This window comes from Alnus glutinosa, chromosome 1 (genome assembly GCF_958979055.1).
Source record: "Alnus glutinosa chromosome 1, dhAlnGlut1.1, whole genome shotgun sequence".
NCBI classification, from domain to species: domain Eukaryota; kingdom Viridiplantae; phylum Streptophyta; class Magnoliopsida; order Fagales; family Betulaceae; genus Alnus; species Alnus glutinosa.
Window position 1 is genome coordinate 30,596,076 of NC_084886.1, and position 22,297 is coordinate 30,618,372.

General features: G+C 41.1%; 1 protein-coding gene across 1 annotated transcript; it reads left to right on the forward strand.

The window, feature by feature from the left end:
* Window positions 1–4,992: 4,992 nt before the first annotated feature.
* Window positions 4,993–6,108, forward strand: LOC133858795 (cellulose synthase A catalytic subunit 2 [UDP-forming]-like; the record flags this gene model as incomplete). The annotated part of the gene is made up of 4 exons (XM_062294256.1): window positions 4,993–5,212; window positions 5,503–5,699; window positions 5,814–5,948; window positions 6,013–6,108. Coding segments are annotated over 4 exons (648 nt in total), but the record flags the coding sequence as incomplete, so codon positions are not given.
* Between the last annotated feature and the right edge of the window lie 16,189 nt (window positions 6,109–22,297).

Sequence of the window (22,297 nt, forward strand, 5' to 3'; positions counted from 1 at the left end):
GACGCCAGCGGGGACGCTGGGTCCAAAGAGGGGGTGATTGTGACGTCCCACATCGCCTGGGAATGGAGATGTGTTTATATGTATAAATGCATCCTTTATGACACAACGCGTTTTAAAGCCGTGATGGTCATGAACCTATCAGAACTCCGCAGTTAAGCATGCTTCTGCGAGAACAATCCTAGGATGGGTGACCTCTTGGGAAGTCTGGTATGGGGAGCCAAAAGCGGACAATACTGTGTCATTGGGGGTGGGTCGTTACATTTATGGCCACATGATCATCATTCAGGATGATGACAGAGGACTGATCATGCAGACTATGGTTAGAGGCCAGACATTTTTGATAGAACCCCAACTTATCAGTTCTGTGATCGGGGTCCCTGTTATACTAGTCTTTGGAGTTCCTTTTCCTGAGGAGGCTCCCAGCATTGAGTTCTTACATGATTTCTTTGGGACAAGACCAAAGCACGAGGACAAGTCCCACTCCCAGATCAACATCGGTGCCTTTGCTCCTATGCACCGATTCTTAGCAAATGTTGTTGTCACAAACCTTTGGCCTCAAGCTCGGCGGAGTGAGCTTACCCATAAGAAAGATAAAATTACGTTGTTTTTGAAAGGATATCGCAGAAAACTGTCCGGACGGGGCTAACTTTCGTCCGGACGCTCGCCAGCCAGAGTCCAAATCTCAACAGTTTTTGAGGTCTCTTGAAGCCAATAAGTAGGGGGCTCTAGGCTAGTGTTTTGTACAGAATTCGTTGGTGAATTCCATAGTGCTTTGAGAGGGTGTTTAGGGAGAATCAAAGATCCGTTAGCTCTCAAGCCGGTTCCAGTGTGTGCTCAAGTGTTCGGGTGAAGTCTATCTTGGGGTTCGGCCCTAAGGTAAAGGAATCCATCAAAAACCCCTTCAGGTGGAAGATCTGGTTGGGAAGCGTTCGTGTTGGGTTACACGTCAAAGTTAAAGGTATGACTACTGCATAAGGTTATGTGAGTATGAGTGTCTTGTAACTAGCTTTGTTTTTGGATATTGGATTTCCTGGGTTTGGCTGCCCCGGAGTGGTTTTTTCTCTTCATAGAGTTTCCACTTTGTAACAAATATCTTGTCTTATTTAAATTCCGCATTTAAGATATTTGTTTGCACACAAACACACTTGATTTTAATTAGAAGTCAATAAATTATTTTCATCTTTGTTAACATAAAAGAAACATCATAAAGTGTCAAAGTTTATACCTAGAAGGAAATTGGAAGAAAACCCACAAAATCCCTCTAGGTGGCAGAATGGATGAGTTTATTCTTGGAGGATTAGTTTATTAACTTTGCTTACTTTTTGGTATTCTAGGCTATTTTTGGTGAAAGAAACAACTCCTTTCTTTTCTCCTAAAGTAGTAGCTGAAAGTGGGGCATGAAAGCACGCAAAACAACCAAGAGAAAGTGAAGTGGCCATGTGTATATGCATGCAAAGGACAAGAGAAAAAGACAATGAAACTAAGACAAAGTGTTCTACCTTTTGGAGGAATGAACAAAAGACAAAGCAAGGCATTCTATCTATAGGAAGACATCCAAGGGCTATTGGGTGCAAAATGAAATAAAATTATTAACTTGTTTGATAAGTTTTTGCAAAGTAGTCCTTATAATTTATTTGAATTAGTATTTCTGTCTAGATAGAGGTCAATATACTTCAACCCACTTTTAGATACTCAAACATACTCCGATTGACATGAATTTTTGAGGGTAGATAGAGGACTTCTAGATGAACACTTTTTCTTTTTTATTGAACTCATTTGAAGTTTGTTTTCACCTAGTGTTTACCCTCACAAAGTTTCAGCTTACTTGACAAAGAAAATAAACCAAAAAAAGTCTTCACTATCTTTCTTTAGGAGGGCATATGTGTTCATGACACAAAAATGGTAGGGAATTTATTCAGTTGGTCCTACTAAGTGAATTAAAGACCGTTTCTGCCTTTCTTATGACAGTTGGAAACTCAAGTACACCGCTTTTTTGGCTAAAACTAAGATTTTGTCCAAATTAAGTTTTGATTCACCAAAGTATCCTTAAGTAATTTATTTACTAAAATGAGCAATAATATGTCAAGAAACGTAATAGATCAGCCTCAATTATAGAAATAACATAGTGATTAGTGAAAACGCCGTTTTAGCGAATGATTAGCGACCCCCACTAAGTCTGAAATTCCGACTTTCACATAATTTTATAAAATTATACCAGTAAATAGAGGGCTTAAATACTAGCATAATGAGCTTTGAATGGACTCATTTCGAGTTTGTATGACCAAGTTATGCTCATTCTAAGTTCTAAGTTAAAAATTGGTTTTTATCGTATAACTTGATGTTAGTATTTTATATGAGTAATGATTGAATACCATCCAAAGATACAACTTTTCACCACCTTGCCACATAGGCAAGGTGGTGAAAAGTTGTATCTTTGGGTGGTATTCAATCATTACTCATTTTATATTGGCTACATTCTGGATTACAAAAAACACTTTATGTAATAATTGCGAATTAACAAGATGGTTGGTTCTAAATTCAAAATCTTCATGTATTCAAACAGTGTTCAAATCAAAGTATGTGACTGGTCACAAGCTTCTAGAAGATGTTCATGAAGAGTTCTTGCAAATTCCAAGCCAAATCAACCGATTCCTGTGCAACCGTCTGGACAAGCCTTTGAAGGAGTCCGGACGCCTAGCAGTGTCCAAAAGTTTGCTTTGAAGACGTCTGGACGACAGAGCAACACCGTCCAGACGGTTAGGTCAATCTGTATTCAACACGGAGTTGGATTTCAGAAGTCGACATTGTTAGGGAAGTCTTTGCAAGTCGTCCGGACAACGTGGCAACACATCCGGACATTGTCCAGCATTTCAGAATATTCCAGTGTTCCATTCGAACGCAGGGAGTTATAGCGAAGACCGTCCAGACACTCGGCCAAGCCGTCCGGACGTGGACCTGATAAAGATAGAATTGCGCTGTTTTTGAAAGGATATCGCAGAAGACCATCCAGACGTGGCTAACTTCCGTCCGGACCCTCGACAGCCAGAGTTCGAATCTCAGTAGTTTTAGGTTTGCTATAAGTCTATAAATAGAGGGCCCTAGGCTTGTCAATTGTACATAATTTGGTATTGAATTCTCTTAGCTTTGAGAGGGTGTTTAGGGAGAATCGAAGATCCACTAGCTCTCAAACCGTTGCTAGTGTGTGCTCAACAGTTCTGTTAGTTTGTAATTGGCCTCATTCTGTTTGGACAAAATCACTTGTTTGTAAAAATGGTGTTCTAACAGGGATTCCGCTATTCAGAAGTGTTTCAGAAGATTCTGCTTGCAAGTCATAAGATTTTCGGTTCCCTGTCAGCCGTCCGGAAGAACGTGACATCCCGTCTGGATGCTCATCTGTCCACAATTCCATCCGTTCAGACGCCCAGACAGACCTAGCATCATTCATCCGGACGATGTGGATTTCTGTCCGGACCCTTCACTGCATCGAGAAGCATCTGTTCCAGCTTGCATCTGTCCGGACATCTTAGCAGCCCATCCGAACGACGACCAGTGATCGATCATCACCTTCAAATTTTCTTTCCAAAGTTCAAATAAGGGAAGATTGATACAACCGTCTAGACGACGTGGATTCCCGTCCGGACGCGCTCATACATAAGGCAAGAATCGCAATTCAAATACAACCGTCCGGACGTCAGTCAGCTTGGTCCGAATGCGCGTTCAACAGATATGGAAATTGCGTATTCAACTTCAATCGTCCGGACGCCTGCCTATCATGGTCCGGACGCGCACTCATCTGATATGGAAATTTCGTGTTGAAGAATAACCGTCTGTACGGCCATCCCCCTTGGTCCGGAGGCGTGAAAGCCTTATATCGAAATTACTTGCAACGGACGTGCGACCAACCGGACGACAGTGCCTCACTGTCCGGATGCGGCTCTCAAACAGGAAAGATTTTCAGGGGAAATCTCAGAAATTATGTCGCACAGTTGTCTGTCCGGACAGTAAACCTTGGCCGTCCGGACGACGTCCGTACATATCACTACAGTTGCCCATTTGAATATTCAGCCTATAAATAGAGTCCTCTGGGCATTGAGAACTGCAAGAATTCGGTATTGAATTCCACGAGTTCGTCTATACGGACGTCAAGCGTCCGGCTAGAGACCGGCTCCTTAACCCACGTGGCATCGTTTTTTTTTCCTTTTTTATTTAAAAAAAATAAACAAAAACCAAACGTTCAAAACGCATGAAGAGAGACATTTTTCAGCGGCAAATTTTTCTTCCATACTGGTTTCCCCCCATTTTTTCTCCAAACCTCCCCTCTCAACCATACCCTCCCCCACCGACCAAACCACCGGCGCCACTCCAACCAACCGCCGCCCCTATGCTAGCTCTCTCTCTTTCTCTCACTCGGACCCAGCAGCTAAAGGATTCGCCACCCACGAGCACTGTACCACGGATCTCCGACGAGGGAGCGCCCACCACCCATCGGAGCATTGCCCAACGCCGATCAAAAACGAATCCGACCACCGTATTCTCGCTGTACGGTATCTCTCTCTCTCTCTCTCTCTCTCTCTCTCTCTCTCTCTCTCTCTCTCTCTCTCTCTCTCTCCATGGTCTGCCACTGTCGATTTTTTATGTGCCTTTTTTTTTTTTTTTTTTCAACGGCCATTCACAGATTCTTCTTGTTGTGATAATTTTTGGTTGTTTTTTTTTGTTTTCATTTTTTGGTTCTTGAAGATGCTCGTCGGGTGTTCGACAAAATATTTAAACCGAATATACATGCTGATTCTTGTTGTTGTGATAATTTTTGGTTGTTTTTTTTTTGTTTTCAATTTTTGGTTCTTGAAGATGCTCATCGGGTGTTCGACAAAATGTTTAAACCGAATATACATGCTGATTCTTGTTGTTGTGATAATTTTTGGTTGTTTTTTTTTGTTTTCATTTTTTGGTTCTTGAAGATGCTCGTTGGGTGTTCGACAAAATGTTTAAACCGAATATACATGCTTTGTTTATTTGGCACTCTATGGATATGATGCCCCCATCAAGAAGAAACCCCCTGGGAAAACATGTAATTGTTGGCCAAAATGGTGCTGCTGCTGTTTTGGATCTAGAAAGAAGAACAAGAAAAAGAAGTCAAATGAAAAAAAGATTAAAAACAAGGAGGCTTCAAGTCCGATACATGCGCTAGAAAATATTGAGGAGGGAATCGAAGGTATGGAGTGGCTTCAATTAGTGTGCATGCATTTGCAGTTATTTTTTTAACATTCTGTTTTTTTTTTAAAAAAAAAAATAGACATAAAAAATTCCTGAATGAGGTGCAAAATTTTTATTTCACTTTATAACCCCAAAAAAGAACTTACTTTTTTTATCCTGAAAATTTATACTGAAAACTTATAACTTGACCTGGTTTGCCCCAAGTCTGAAATGTTTCAGGATTTGTCTCTTGTCATAGATTGGATTAAACTTAGATCATTTATGTTTCTCCTGGAACTTCCATTGCAGGAATAGATAATGAAAAATCTTCCCTATTGCCCCAAATAAAATTTGAGAAAAAATTTGGACAGTCACCAGTTTTCATGGCTTCAACACTTATGGAAGATGGTGGAGTTCCAAAAGGAGCAAGTTCTGCATCACTCTTGAAGGAAGCAATCCATGTCATTAGCTATGGTTATGAAGATAAAACAGAATGGGGGAAAGAGGTATGGTGCAACTGTTTCATAGTTAACAAAGTTTTCTGCAATTTCTTTCTTTAGCGAGGTATGACAATGTATATTGTCAATGTGTCATGTGGCTAAATTACATTTATGTTTCAGGTTGGGTGGATATATGGCTCAGTTACGGAGGATATACTAATAGGATTCAAAATGCACTGTCATGGCTGGCGATCAGTGTATTGCATACCGAAAATGCCGGCATTTAAGGGTTCAGCTCCTATAAACCTCAGACTGGTGGAGGAATGAACAATTCTGGGTAATTGGCGGCGTCTCATCACACCTGTTTGCTCTCTTCCAGGGTCTGCTTAAGGTTTTGGCAGGGGTTGATACAAACTTCACTGTTACATCCAAAGCTGCTGATGACGGGGGTTTTTCTGAGCTCTTACCTCTTTAAATGGACATCTTTGTTGATCCCCCCTTGTCCTTGCTGATCATAAACATAATTGGAGTTATAATCGGGGTCTCAGACGCCATCAATAACGGTTATGATTCATGGGGTCCGCTCTTCGGAAGGCTGAAAATAGGCACATCTTTTGAAACCTCATAAAAAGAAAAAGAAAAGGAAAAGGAAAACGTTTATGATATGTTGGTCTTGACTCACTGTAAGGCACGGAACTGAGTATGATTTGATGTAAATCTTCAGGCTACATCTATCCTTAATGTAATATATTGATTAAAAGCAGTACATGCTTGTTTTTTGGTTGTAGATTAAAAGCTACATCTATTATTGTAGTTTAAACCAAACAGTGTTTAAACTACAATAATTTCACAATACTTTGCTGCTTACAAAATTTAGCATCACCTACAACAATCCTAATAGAGAAATGTTCCAAGTATAGAATCCAGAGTTGATGTTGCGCGCCGGTGTACAAATCCAAATGCATTTGGTTTTCATTGGCTTGGTAACTCATCTGCATTTTTCACAGAAAATCTTAGACCATGACCAAGTTGACCAAGTTGAAATTATAAGGGACTACAAAAGGGAAAAAAATCTCATATGATAGTTTACCTTTTCTGCAAAACCCCAAATACTTACGACAAGTATATTAAATCTCCTTAGCACATATATTCGGTTTAAACATTTTGTCGAACACCCGACGAGCATCTTCAAGAACCAAAAATTGAAAACAAAAAAAAACAACCAAAAATTATCACAACAACAAGAATCAGCATGTATATTCGGTTTAAACATTTTGTCGAACACCCGACGAGCATCTTCAAGAACCAAAAATTGAAAACAAAAAAAAAAACCCAAAATTATCACAACAACAAGATCAGCATGTATATTCGGTTTAAACATTTTGTCGAACACCCGACGAGCATCTTCAAGAACCAAAAATTGAAAACAAAAAAAAAAACCCAAAAATTATCACAACAACAAGAATCAGCATGTATATTCGGTTTAAACATTTTGTCGAACACCCGACGAGCATCTTCAAGAACCAAAAAATGAAAACAAAAAAAAACAACCAAAAATTATCACAACAACAAGAATCTGTGAATGGCCGTTGAAAAAGAAAAAAAAAAAAGCACATAAAAAATTGACAGTGGCAGACGACAGAGAGAGAGAGAGAGAGAGAGAGAGAGAGATACCGTACAGCGAGAATACGGTGGTCGGCTTCGTTTTTGATCGGCGTTGGGCAGTGCTTCGATGGGTGGTGGGCGCTCCCTCGTCGGAGATCCGTGGTACGATGCTCGTGGGCGGCGAATCCTTTAGCTGCTGGGTCCGAGTGAGAGAAAGAGAGAGAGCTAGCAGAGGGGCGGCGGTTGGTTGGAGTGGCGCCGGTGGGGGAGGGTATGGTTGAGAGGGGAGGTTTGGTGAAAAAATGGGGGGAAACCAGTATGGAAGAAAAATTTGCTGCTGAAAAATGTCTCTCTTCATGCGTTTTGAACGTTTGGTTTTTGTTTTCTTTTTTTTAATAAAAAAGGAAAAAAAACGATGCCACGTGGGTTAAGGAGCCGGTCTCTAGCCGGACGCTTGACGGCCGTATAGACGAACTCGAATTCCACTAGAGCATAGAGTTATTTGTGAAGTTATTGGAGCTAATTTGTTCTCTCTCAAGCCATTGCAAGTGTGCTGTTGCTGCGCTACAACTGAAGTCTATCTTAGGGGCTGGCCTTAAGGTAAAGGATTCAATTGAAGACCCCTTCAAGTAGGAGACCTGGTTGGGAAGCATTCGTGTTGGGTTGCATTTGTGTTGGGTTACACATTAGAGAGCAAGGTACGACCACTACATCAGGGGTATGTGAGTATTACTGCTTTGTATCTAATAGTGGATATCCTTGGTTTGGCTGCCCCGGAGTGGTTTTTCTCTTAATTGAGTTTCCACTTCGTCAACAAAATATCTGTCTCTTTTAATTCCGCATTGTGATATTTTGTTGCACACTATAACACATACTTTTTATTATTTTAGAAGTTAATTCCATTTTTCAATTGGTATCAGGTACACTCTGAGAAGATTAATTTCTTGAGTGTTATTTATTTTTTGACTTCTATTTATTATAATATCTCAAACTCTTAATTTTGTTCCTGCCTTTGATGGTACGAACTATGGCTATTGGAAGGCACGTATGCATTTTTTTTTTTTTTTTTTTTTCTGAAATCTATTGACTGTTGGAGTATTGTTGAAACTGGTTGGACCAAACCAGAGGATGCAACACTCGAACTAGTCCCTCAGAAAAACACACATCTTTCAAACCATGCTCTATGGTTTAGAAATTAAGATGTTGATTCAAATTTCAAATTGAATCAGCCAAAGAAGCATGGCAAATTTTGGAAACAACATATGAAGGCACGAAACTTGTAAAATCTGCCAAACTTCAAATGTTGATTTCAAAATTTGAAGAAATTAAGATGTTGGAGGATGAGACGTTTGGAGAGTTTTACTCCAAGATGAGTGACCTGAGAAACTCCATGGTGAGTCTCGGGAAGCCTATCTCGGATGTAAAACTCATCCAAAAGATTCTAAGATCTTTGCCTGAGCGTTTCAGGATTAAGGTAACCACCATTGAAGAAAGCAAAGATCTAGAAGAGATGAAGATTGAAGAGTTTTGGTGGGATCTCTTCAAACATATGAGCTGTCTCTCCCCACGGTCAAGAAATTGAAGACCATTGTCGTAAAAGCTTCCAAGAAGAAGGTAGAAGCATCTTCTGAAGATGGCTCTAAGGAGGAAGAAAAAGCTGTGGCTATGTTAGCCAAGAACTTCAGAAGACTGATGAGAGATGATCGATCAAAAAGAAGTTTTCTGAAAAAGTGAAGAAAGCTCCCAGAGAAGCTGAACCTAAGGAAGAAGAAAAGAAGGATCCCAGGGGGCCCAGATGTTTTGAATGCTCAGGTTTTTGGCATATCCGAGCCGATTGTGGGAACCTTAAGAAGGGCAAAGGGAAGGAATACAATGTAACTTTCAGTGATGAGTCAGAAGAAGTAGCTCCAGAATCTGAGAAATTTCTAGCCTTTGTAGCCCCACATGTTAAAGAAGAAGACTCTTATTATTCGGAGCATAGTGATAATGGGGAAGAGCTCAAGGAGGCTTACAAGACACTCTACATAGAGTATGACAAGCTGAGGGAAGGTCGAAAGCAGCACCTCTATGATCTAAACAGTTTGCAGACTGAGAAGAGTTCATTGCTGCTCAGAATACAAGAGCTCGAGGAAAAGCTACTAGAGACACAGTTCCAGCTAGAAAGAGTCACTGATGAGAAGCTGACTCGTATGCTGTCTATCTAGAAGAATCCAACTAACAAGACTGGTCTCGGGTATGTAACTCCCTCTTCTGATGCTCCTTCTACTTCAAAGACTGTATTTGTCAAACCTACAGTCCCAGAGCCTCCTCCCACTATTGAAGATAAAGGGAAGGACAAGGTCAGCGATGATGTTCCAGGCACTCAGAAGCCTCATTCCATCAGAAGACCTCCCATACGCCATCACTACAGTCTAAGTGGGCATGTTCGTCCTCAGTGCTCCCTCCTGAAGGCTCAGAAAGCCAAGGCCAAGAAAGAGGTGCCCCGACAGGCTAATCATGGCACTAGACCTCCGGCCCAATTCCAGAGTCCATGGTATCAAGCTCCCTACTATCAAGCACCAAGATATCAAGCTCCTTGGTCTCATGCACCACGATACCAGGCATCTCAGCATCAGCGGCCTCAGCAGCGATTTGTACAAGCCAATCACAATGGCAACTCCAAGAACAAATCTAAGCAGTTTAGAAGGCCTTAGAAGGTGGAAAAAGAGCAATACCTCAATGAGCCACCTATCTGGATGCAGAGCATGATGGAGTGGATGATGTTCTGCCAGCAACCACCCTCAGGAAGGCAGGCTTGGGTTAATAAGGACAGTCACCCCATAAGGGGGAACAGACACACCTAGCAGGTTCGGGTGTTCATGCCTGGGATTTGGTTCCTAATCCTACGGCATCAGGTTTGATTGCTTATCTTGCATATTATATTTTGTATGCAATCTAGGAACTAGTTGTGTTTTGCCCCTTATTTCTCTTGAGAGAATTTTGCAGGTACTTTTGGGGAAGACAGAAAAAGCAGGTCGAGCGACTGTTTTTCTATATTGGAATCATCAGGTTTGATCTTGCCTTGCATATGATGTTTTTCCATATTGCATTTTTTTTAATAATAATAATTAAAAAAAAATTGGGGAGAATTTGCGGGATTTTTCTTTTCTCTTGGCATATCAGATAATTGCATGTATTTTCTCCTGATATCTCAATTCATTGCTTAGATATAATTGAGAGTTTCTGACTATAATTTGCCAAGTGTTTTCCTGTATATACCAAAGTAGGAAAGCTTCTTTTCTCATGCGATGAAAAATGTGCACTATCCACAACTCCCCTAAAAGTACATCTTTCCTTTCTTGACTTTGTGTTTCTAGAATTTTTGGTTAAGAGAAGAGGTCTTTAATAATGATGGAGATCAAGGCACCGCTTCGAAGGATCTCGTTCAAGTACCAATTGGGCCGGTTACGAGAGCACGAGCAAAGAAGTTCAAGGATGTGCTCAACGGACTCATCCAAGAGTTATAGGCTCAAGCAAATTCGTGGAGGCCCATTGAGCATGATCCACGTGGGCAACAAAGAATTGTCACCTTGATTCAAGTTCTAGAAGGATCCGGTCAAGGCTAAGAATTGGCAAGAAAACAATCGCAGGAAATCTAAACCAAATTGATGCGGAATAAATTGATGGTGGACTGACATGGAAATATGTTGGACCACAAAGATAATTGATGGTGAACCGGCATGGAAATATGAAGAGTACCATATTTAGAACGATTTCATGCCTTATTCAAGTTAGATGTTTAAGTATATTTTGATTTGATATTTCTAAGCTTTCCATAATGGGTTTGTTGCCCAAATAATTGCTTGGACCACAAGAGATTGCGTAGGGATAAAGAGCTTGCTAGTCTTTTGTAAAGCCTATTTAAGCATGTGGTTGTAAAGAAAAAGACAGACATTGATTATTCATAAAACTTGTGAGGTTTATTCTCTTTGGTTCTTTGAAGAACTACTCGAACTTATCGGGATTTCCCGTGGCGTTCATCTCGACTTATCAAACGGAGTTTCCACCACCGTTTGTGGCGTCTTCCTTATACCGAGGTTCTTGTTTGTCATAAACAACGGGTCGAGGTCTTCCATTCGAATCTGTTCATAGAATGTTCTTGGGTTCCCTTTCGTTGTTGGGTCTCATTATTCTTGATGGGGTTCACATCAGATAAGATGGCCAAATTGATCACATGCTAGTCGAACCTAGAACCTAAAAACTCTGGCATTCCCTCTATATTGCAACATCATAAGAATCAAGTAGTAAATCATATGAATTCTGTGCTTTAATTATTCACTGCTTATGTGTTGTATTTGCTTTATGCCTTGCCCTCTACGTACAAGTAAAACATTTACTTTGTCCTTCATGGTACAAGTAAAACAATTAGGTGCTGCATCTCAGGGGGAGTGTATTAGATGAGGGGTAACTAGGCCCTAGTAAGTTATAAGGTTTGACTTTTGATTAATCTTGCATTGATTTTCTCTCTTGTCTAGAAAATCTAGTTGCTCTTTGTCATATCTGTGATAGTCATACCTTGTGGGTTAAGTCTTCACACACATACGCATTGCGTGAATTGAGTTGTCTATTTAAATTTTCTATGTCCAGGAAAATAATTGTACTGATTGTACTCTCAACTCTCTTTTATATCTCTGTCTAGTTTTAAGATGCTCTTTGATTGGGTTATTAGTGGATTATACATGCGTGTTCTGAAACTGACTTGAGAAAAATTGATTTTTGTAAATTTTCCTCAGTTTTCTGTTTTTCAATGTGAAGCGTCTGGACGGTCTCTCTTGGCGTCCGGACAGTATCTGTTTACGTCCGAACGCGCGCGGCACCAAACGGTCGGACGATCAGGATAAACGTCCGGACGCGCGCGATTTTTCCGCTCATTTTCGAGGCAACGCGCGTCCGGACGGCATTAATACACCGTCCGGATGGGGACCCCACAGAGGCTATATATACACTCCTCGTCGTCGCCTATCCTCCCTACCCCACCAAAATCTCTCTTTTTGGTTGTATATCATCCTCCTTGTCTTTTTGTGCATTAATCTCACATTCCAGGTATTCTTCTAGTCTTTTTCTCTTCAGTTTATTTTTAACTGTTAGAATGTTGATTATTTAGGAATGTTTTTGAGATTATGAGATACATATATTTGCCATATTGGGATTATTTGTGGTGATACTTTTTGGGTCTACAATGTGATAATTTTTGTCTATATTTTTGAAATAGTCATGTTTACTACTGTTATTATGCCCAATTTTTGTTGTGACCTAACAAGAATATTTTTGGATTATTTTTGGCAAAATCTTGTTGGTTTCTTTTTACAGAATTATGTCTGTAGGCAGTCCATAGCGCAGGGTTCGCCAGAGGACTGTGGAAGATCGGGCTACACTTCAAGCCAAAACTATGGACCGCACAGTCATAGCCAAGCGGAATGTGGTTCGCTCTGACATCATGGTGCCACCTCTGGATAGCATCCACGACATTATCCAGACTTACCATTGGGGATACCTCTACACCTGTGCGTTCATTGTCCTCACCAGGCTTGTCAGACTCTTCTATGCCAGCCTAAAGGTGGCGCAGGACGATGATTGTGGGTTGGTACTGCAGTCCACTGTTGACGGGCATATCATCACTGTTGATCCCCAGATCCATCAGTCACTTCATCAGCGTATCAGTCCTTGAGCTGCCCGGTAGTCCTTATAATGAGGTGGTTCTTTCATACAGTTCCACAGGGAGAAGAGCATGCTACCACCATCTGGATCGGTGCCTTGTCTCCCTCTCATCGCTTGCTAGCCAAGATAGTGCAGCACAACCTATGGCCAGTTGTTAGACGCAGTGACCTGATTCTGAAGAAGACCCAGTTCGTTTATGCCATCCACCTCCTCTTGCCTTTCTACCTGTGCAAGCATATTATGAGCGTTATGTTGGAGGCCCGTGATGAGGGTAATACCGGTCTCCCCTTTGGCTGCCTGCTCACTCAGATCATTCTTCAGTCAGGCATCAACATTACTGGATAACCTAAGATGAAGATTCAGTAGCCCATCAACAAGCAGACTTTGATGAAGTCTAATGCGCAGCTGCAGAGAGATGACTCCAATGATGAGGTGCCCATCCCTGTTGTCATGATAGTCAGCTTTCCAGACATGGCTTCATCCTCTCAGACTGTCCCGCCTTCCGAGCTGGAGATCAACTTTTCACAGATAATGGAGGCCTTAGCTGCCATTCAGGGAGGCATGAGCACCATGCTGTCCATCGCCTCTATGCAGAAGGAGGTGCACTCCATCAACAAGCGGGTGGAGCAGAACCAACTGGAACTCAGGGAGTGCCTCAAGTATCATCATCCTGGTAGTAGTGATGATGAGGATGATGCGCCTAGCACTGCACCTATGGCAGAGGATGATTGAGTTTTTGTTTTATTTTGTTTTGTTCTCCTTTTGTTTGAGACATTTGTTTTATAATTTGCTATGTTAAAACTCTTTGACTTATATTACTCTGTTTACCCTGGTCCTTCTGAGACCGTTAGGGGGAGTAATTTTTATTACAGTTGGTTTCTTTTATTACTCTATTTTACCCTTTGTTCCTTTGTGACAAAAAGGGAGAGTAATTTTTATTTTTGGACCGGGAATGTTTCCAAAACGGTCAAGTGATTTTTGTCCCAGAATGGCCAAAGGAGGAGTTTGTTAGTTTGTGATTGGCCTCATTCTGTTTGGACAAAATCACTTGTTTGTAAAGATGGTGTTCTAACATGGATTCCGCTATTTAGAAGTATTTCAGAAGATTCTGCTTGCAAGTCAGAAGATTTCCGGTTCCCTGTCAGCCGTTCGGAAGACCGTGACTTCCCGTCTGGACGCTCATCTATCCACTATTCCATCCATCCGGATGACGTGCCATACCGTCCGGACGCCCAGACAGACCTAGCATCATTCGTTCGGACGACTTAGATTTTCATCCGGACCCTTCACAGCATCGAGAAGCTTCTGTTCTAGCTTGCATCCGTCCGAACGTCTAAGCAGCCCGTGCGGACGATGACCAGTGATTGATCAGCTTCAAATTTTCTTTCCAAAGTTCGAATAAGGGAAGATTGATGCAACCGTCCGGACGACGTGGATTCCCCGTCCAGATGCGCTCATACATAGGCAAGAATCGCAATTCAAATACAACCTTTCGGACGTCAGTCAACTTGGTCTGGACGCGCGTTCAACAGATATGGAAATTGCGTATTCAACTTCAACCGTCCGGACGCCTGCCTATCATGGTCCGCACGCTCGCTCATCTGATATGGAAATTGCGTGTTGAAGATTAACCGTTCGGACGACAATCCCCCTTGGTCCGGACATGTGAAAGCCTTATATCGAAATTACTTGCAGCGAACGTGAGACAGTTTGGATGACAGTGCCTCACCGTCCGGACGCGGCTCTCAAACAGGAAAGATTTTCAGCGAAAATCTCAGAAATTCTGTCGCACAGTTGTCCGTCCGGACCGCCCAGGTTTACCGTTCGGACGGCGTCCGTACATATCACTGCAGTCGCCCATTTGAATCTTCAGCCTATAAATAGAGGCTCCTAGGCATTGAGAACTACAAGAATTCGGTATTGAATTCCACTAGAGCTTAGAGAGTTATTTGTGAAGTTATTGGAGCTAATTTGTTCTCTCTCAAACCATTGTAAGTGTGCTGTTGCTGCGCTACAACTAAAGTCTATCTTAGGGGGTTGGCCTTAAGGTAAAGGATTCAATTGAAGACCCCTTCAGGTAAGAGACCTGGTTGGGAAGCATTCGTGTTGGGTTACACATTAGAGAGCAAGGTACGACCACTGTATTAGGGGTATGTGAGTGTTACTACTTTATATATAGCTTTGTCTTTTGAATAGTGGATATCCTGGGTTTGGCTGCCCCAGAGTGGTTTTTCTTTTAATTGAGTTTCCATTTCGTCAACAAAATATCTGTCTTTTTTAATTCTGCATTGTGATATTTTGTTGCACACTATAGCACACACTTGTTATCATCTTAGGGGTCGGCCCTAAGGTAAAGGAATCCATCAAAAACCTCTTCAGGTAGGAGATCTGGTTGGTAAGCGTTCACGATAGGCGTCGTGTCAGAGTTAAAGGTATGACTACTGCATAAGGGTATGTCAGTACGAGTGTCTTGTAACTAGCTTTGTTTTTTAGATAGTGGAGTTCTTGGGTTTGGTTGCCCCCGAGTGGTTTTTCTCTTCACAGAGTTTCCGCTTCGTAACAAATATCTTATCTTATTTAAATTTCGCATTTAAGATATTTTGTTGCACACAAACACACACACTTGGTTAAATTAGAAGTCATTATTTATTATCATTTGGTATCAGAGCTTGGTACTGTCTGTTTTAGATTTATTACTTGATTGTAATCTCTTGACTTCTATTTTGTTTATTTTTATAAATGTCTCAAAATCTTAATTCAGTTTCGCCCTTTGATGGGACGAACTTTGGCTATTGGAAAGCCCGCATACGCTTTTTTTTAAAATCTATTGACGTTTGGAAAATTATTGAAACTGGTTGGAATAAACCAGAAGAAACAGAAGAAATTACTGTTACTCAAACAAGTGCACAACTCTCCAATAATAAAGCCCTCCATGCACTATGTCAAGCACTTTCACCATCTGAATTCACAAGAATTTCAAATTGTGAAGTTGCTAAAGATGCATGTCAAATTCTAGAAACAACATATGAAGGCACAAAACTGGTAAAATTTGCCACGCTTCAAATGTTGATTTCTAAATTTGAAGAAATTAAGATGCTAGAAGAAGAGACCTTCTGAGAGTTCTACACCAAGATTAGCGGCCTAAGAAACTCGATGGTGAGTCATGGGAAACAAATTTCGGATGTAAAACTCTTCCGAAAAATACTAAGATCGTTGCCTGAACATTTCAGGATTAAGGTGACAACTATCAAAGAAAGCAAAGATCTAGAGGAGATGAAGATTGGAGAGCTGGTAGGATCTCTTCAGACATATGAATACTCCTTACCTCCAGTCAGAAAGGGAAAGACAATTGCCCTCAAAGCATCTAAGGCACCTAAGAAGAAATCCAGAGTCTCATCTGACGAAGACTCTGATGTTGATGAAGACGCAGTGGCAATGTTAGCCAAGAACTTTGAGCGGTTCATGAAAAATAATAAATTCAAGAAGTTCTCTAACAGACTAAGAAAGGCTCCCCACACAGCTGAATCAGAAGAAGCAGAGAAGAAAGATCCGAGGGGTCCCCAATGCTTCGAATGTTCAGGTTTCTGGCACATCAGGACTGAATGTGCAAATCTGAAGAAATTAAATGGGAAAGCCTTTAATGCAACTCTGTGAGATGAGTCTGAGAAGGAACAAGAAACTCCTGAGGAAGAAAAATTCCTGGCCTTCGTGGCCCCACATGAAGAAAATGAGGATTCTCAATCTTACTACTCAGAGAATAGTGAAGAAGAAGATATGCAGTCAGCCTATCAACTTCAATATGTAGAGTTCTTGAAACTGAGGGAGAAATACAAGCAGCAGGTACTAGAGCTTAACAGCCTCAAGATTGCTCATAAAGATCAACAATCTAGAAGAGAGGCTTCCGGAGACACAGTTACAGCTAGAGAGAGTCTCAGACGAGAAGCTAATTCACATGCTCTCTATTCAAAAGTGCTCAACCGACTAGATCGGACTCGGGTATGTTCCCTCTTTCTACTTCTGATACTCCTTCTACCTCCCAGACTATTTTTGTGAAGCCGGCTATTCCCGAGTCTCCACCTTCAATCATGGATAAGGGAAGAACTATTATGGATGGGGAAGTACTAGTCATCCCTCAGCCTCCGGCCAAGCTTCCTATTAGAAGAAAGCCTCCTAGATGCCATCACTATGGCGAGCCAGGGCACATTAGACCTAAATGCCCACATCAGCAAGTTCAGAGGAAGAAAAAGTGGCAGGCTCCTAAAACTCCCATGTGTCACCAATCTGGAATTAGCAGTCATATCAGACCTAGGTGTCCTCCCCCTAAGCCACCCAGGCATCATGGATCTCCGACCATAAATCATGTTCCAAGGCATCAGCAGCTACAGAAGCCTACTCAAGCAAGAAAGACTTGGGTCCCCAAGAAGCTGTATATGGAGGAACAGAAGACTGGAGGAAGGAAAATCTCCTATGAAGGAACATCTTTCGTCAGTTCCTTAATGCAAGATCTGATCAAATTTCTGGCACTACAACTAAAGAAGGAAGGTCAGGACAAGAAAGAGGACATCCAACCCTCAAAGGGGAGCGGACCTACCCAGTAGCTGAGGTCACACATGCCTAGGAACGTAAATCCTAGAGCATGACAGGTATTCTTGCATAGCATTTTTATAGCATCATATGAAATATTTCCATGCTGTTATGGAACCATCTTTTATATCCCTATATTCCCTCTTGTTTGTCTTGAGGAAATTTTGCAGGTATTAAATAAGGATGATAGAAAAAGCACGTCGAGCGGCTGCTCTTCTATCATGATTCTGTCAAACCTCTCTCCCTGAGATCAAGTTTGTTGTTATCTCACATGCTTGTACTATACTATTCTCTTTAATATGAAGCATGCTTTTGTTTTCTTTTTAATAAAAAAAAATAAAAAAGGGAAAAAGGATGCAGAGTTTTTGTTGTTCCATTTTATAGCTTCCAGATATCTTATGAATGTTTAACTGATGCCTCAGTTTTTTATGCATTTATTCTTTTGCCTTTATATAACTAAGAGTTTTTCTTGATATCTGCAAAGTTTCCCAGTTGCATCCATACTAGATAATTGCTTTTCTCATGTGATGAAATTTGTGCATTTTCCAAGGCTCCCCTAAGGTATTTTTTTTTTCTCTCCTCTTACTTTTAGCTTCTGGAAATTCTAAATGAGAGAGATTTTTTTTTTCTAAGATGGTCAAATTGACCAACTCGTTAGTTGAACCTAGAACCCATAAATTCTAAATGCAGCACCAAGTGATAAAAAGCATTCAAAACTGAATAAATATGGATAAATAAAAAGATCCATTGCTTATATGCTATAAAATTTGTTCTTGAAATTGTCTTTATAGAAACAATCAGTGACCAAATCATTCAAGAAATAGACGGTCACTAAAGGATGATGTAAAAGAAAATGTGCTGCAGCTTAGGGGGAGTGTATCAGATGAGGGTGGCTAGGCCCTAGTAAAATGAGGTTTTACTTTTGACTAATCTAACATTGATTTTCTCTCTTCTCTAGAAAATCCAGGTGATTTAAGTCATATCAGTGAAATTCATACTTTGTTGAGAAAGCCTTCACACACACATACACACGCATTGTTTGAGTTAAGTTTACTATTGAAAAATGTCTTTCTGCAGGGAAATTTTTGTGCTTATTCATCCTTAACTCTCAATTATATCTTGGTATATTTTTGAAATGCTAATTGAACTGGGATATCAGTTTTATATACATGCGTGTTCTGGAAATTATTTGGGAAATAATTTTATGCTATTTTTCCTCTCTTTTACAGATTTTTTAGTGAAGCATCCGGACAGTGGTTCTGGCTGTCCGGACTGTAAGGTTTATTCGTCCGGACGTCCCTTCTCCTTGTCTAGACGGGCATGTTTTTGCGATCTCTAATGTGGCACTACATCCGGACGTCACTTAAGTTCTGTCTGGACGGTTAACCCTGTAGAGTTATATCGCATTCCCCCCCCCCCCCCCACCCCTCTGCAACCGCCTCATATCATTTTTTTTTTGGCTTCTTTTGTCGTTTTGTACATTTTTTCTGTGCTTTTTATGCATATTTCTCACGTGCACGTGTCATCTTTGCCATTTATCTCCACCCCAATTTATACTCTTTTACTAATTCATTTTAAGTTTTTATGCTTAAAATAGTTTGTTTTTGGGTTTCTCTTATTTTGAGTTTAATATGCATTATTGCTCAAAATTCTTTATTGATTGGGATGAGATTTTGCAAATTTGGTGTCTTGTTATTGTTTGGGTTGAGTTTTATGTAGTTGTAATCTTTGGGATAGTCCATTTTACAGCCGTTATAATGCCCAATTTTTTTTTGGACTAATAGGAATTAATGCTTTCATGGATTTGTTTCTATGATTTTTTTTTTAGCCCAGGAAATATGTCTTCAGATGACTCTCCTCCCCGAGTCAGGCAAAGAACTGAAGAGTCAGTTGCTGACAGGCTGTACCGCATGCAATTGTGGCAGGTCCTATCAAAGCAGAATCTTCTCTGCACAGATCTGAGGGATCCCTTTCTACTCCCTATTGCTCAGATACTTTTGGAGAACCAATGGGAGTACCTGTACAATTGTGCCTGCTCGGCCTTTCCTAGACTGGTACGGGAATTTTATGGCAACATGATCATCATATGACACAGGACTGATTATGCAGACCATGGTCAGAGGACAGTCGATTCAGATTGATCCACAGCTTATTAATGTTGTGATTGGAGTTTCTGTTTTACCATTCTCAGGCGTTCCTTTCCCTGCTGGTGATGAGGCACCCAGCATTGACTTTTTCCATGATTTCTTTGGGACGAGACCACAGAGAGAAGACAAGTCCCACTCCCATATCAACATCGGTGCTTTTGCCCCTATGCACCAATTTTTAGCAAAGGTTGTTGTGACAAACCTTTGGCCTCAAGCTCGTTGGAGTAAGCTTACTCTCAAGAAGGCCTCCTTCTCTATTCCATAGTGATGCGGACTCCTTTTTGCTTGTGCAAGCACATCTTGCACACTATGCTCGAGGTTCGAGACGAGAATAACACGAGTCTGTCTTTTGGGTGTTTAATCACTCAAATCTGTCTTCAGGTCATGACAAATATTTCAAACTCTGAGCCCAGATCACGAATTCTAGATCCTCTTGGCATTTAGACCCTCATGAAGTCAAATGCGCAATTGCAGCATGAGGCTCAAGGTGGTGTTCCTCAGCCTCCACCAGTTCCCCCACTAGCAGCTGCATCATCATCATCACAAGCTGTGCCCCATTCATTTGATTTAGAAGCTACATTTACTCAGCTTATGTCATCCATTGGAGCTTTGCGGCTTGAAGTTAACCTTATTGGAGAGCGTGTTGAACAGTGTCAGATTGACATCAGGGAGTGCTTGCAATATCATCACCCCTAGCCCAATGATGAGGACTGATTTTTTTTTTTACTTATTATCGTTTTGTTTTAAAACAATTTTAAATTGGTGATGACATTTTGTATTTCATTAAACACTTATGTTTTTATTAATACTCTGTTTACCCTTTGTCATTGTGTGACAAAAAGGGGGAGTATTTTTTAGATTATGTTTTGGTATTTAGACCGAGAATGTATTCCCAAACCGGTCAAGTGTTTTTGTCCCAAAATGGCCAAAGGGGGAGTTTGTTAGTATTTTATATTGGCTACATTCTGGATAACAAAAAACACTTTATGTAATGGTTACGAATTAACAGGATGGTCGGTTCTCAATTCAGAATCTTCATGTATTCAGACAGTGTTCAAATCAAAGCATGTGACTGATCACAAGCTTCTAGAAGATGTCCATGAAGAGTTCTTACAAATTCCAAGCCAAATCAATCGGTTCCTGTGCAACTGTCCGGACGAGCCTTTGAAGGCATCTGGACGCCCTGCAGTGTCCAGCAGTTTGCTTTGAAGACGTCCGGACGACATAGCAACACCGCCCGGACAGCTAGGTCAATCAGTATTCAACATGGAGTTGGATTTCAGAAGTCGACACTGTTAGGGAAGTCTCTGCAAGTCGTTCGGATGACGTGGCAACACGTCTGGACGCTGTCCAGCATTTTAGAATATTCCAGTGTTCCGTTCGAACGCAGGAAGGAGTTATAGCGAAGACCGTCCAGACGCTCGGCCAAGCCGTCCGGACGTGGACCTAATAAAGATAGAATTACGTTGTTTCTGAAAGGATATATCGCAGAAGACCATCCGGACGTGGCTAACTTTTGTCTGGATGCTCAACAGCCAGAGTCTGAATCTCAGTAGTTTTAGGTTTTCTATAAAGCCTATAAATAGAGGGCCCTAGGCTTGTCAATTGTACAGAATTCGGTATTGAATTCTCTTAGCTTTGAGAGGGTGTTTAGGGAGAATCGAATATCCGCTAGCTCTCAAGCCGTTGCCAGTGTGTGCTCAACAGTTCGTGTGAAGTCTATCTTAGGGGTCGGCCATAAGGTAAAGGAATCCATCAAAAACCCCTTAAGGTAGGAGATCTGGTTGGGAAGCGTTCACGATAGGCTTCGTGTCAGAGTTAAAGGTATGACTACTGCATAAGGGTATGTGAGTACAAGTATCTTGTAACTAGCTTTGTTTTTGGATAGTTGAGAGTTTATGGGTTTAGCTGCCCTCGAGTTGTTTTTCTCTTCATAGAGTCCACTTCGTAACAAATATCTTGTCTTATTTAAATTCCGCATTTAAGATATTTTGTTGCACACACACTTGGTTAAATTAGAAGTCATTATTTATTATCACTTGATTTTGAAAGTTCTTGTAATTTCTAAAACAACTATAGAATCCAAATGATAATATCTTCTCAATATTATCATTGATTTTTATAGATGAATTTAAGAGAAATTAAATTCCTTGAGTGTTACAGGGAGTGAATTCTGTTAGTATTTTGGCCTCATTCTGTGTTTGGACAAAACCACTTAAATGTAAAGATGCTGTAAACAGGGATTCCACTATTAAGAGTCTGCAAGTCAGAAGAAATTCAAGTTCCCTGTCAGCCGTTCGGACGATCGAGCCATCCCGTCCGGACGCCCATCTGTCCACTGCTCCATCCGTTCGGACGACGTGTCATCTCGTCCGGACGCTAGACAGACCAGCATCATCCGTCCAGACGAAATGTTCATTCCGTCCGGACCCCATACTGTACCGAGAAGTTTCTGTGCCAACTTGCATCCGTCCGGACCCCATACTGTATCGAGAAGTTTCTGTGCCAGCTTGCATCCGTTCGGACTGTTCAGCAGCATATCTGGACGCCTCCCAGTACTCGATCAGTTTTTGATTTCTTTCCAAGTTCCAAGAAAGGGAAGATCAATCAACCATCTGGGCGATGTGGTAT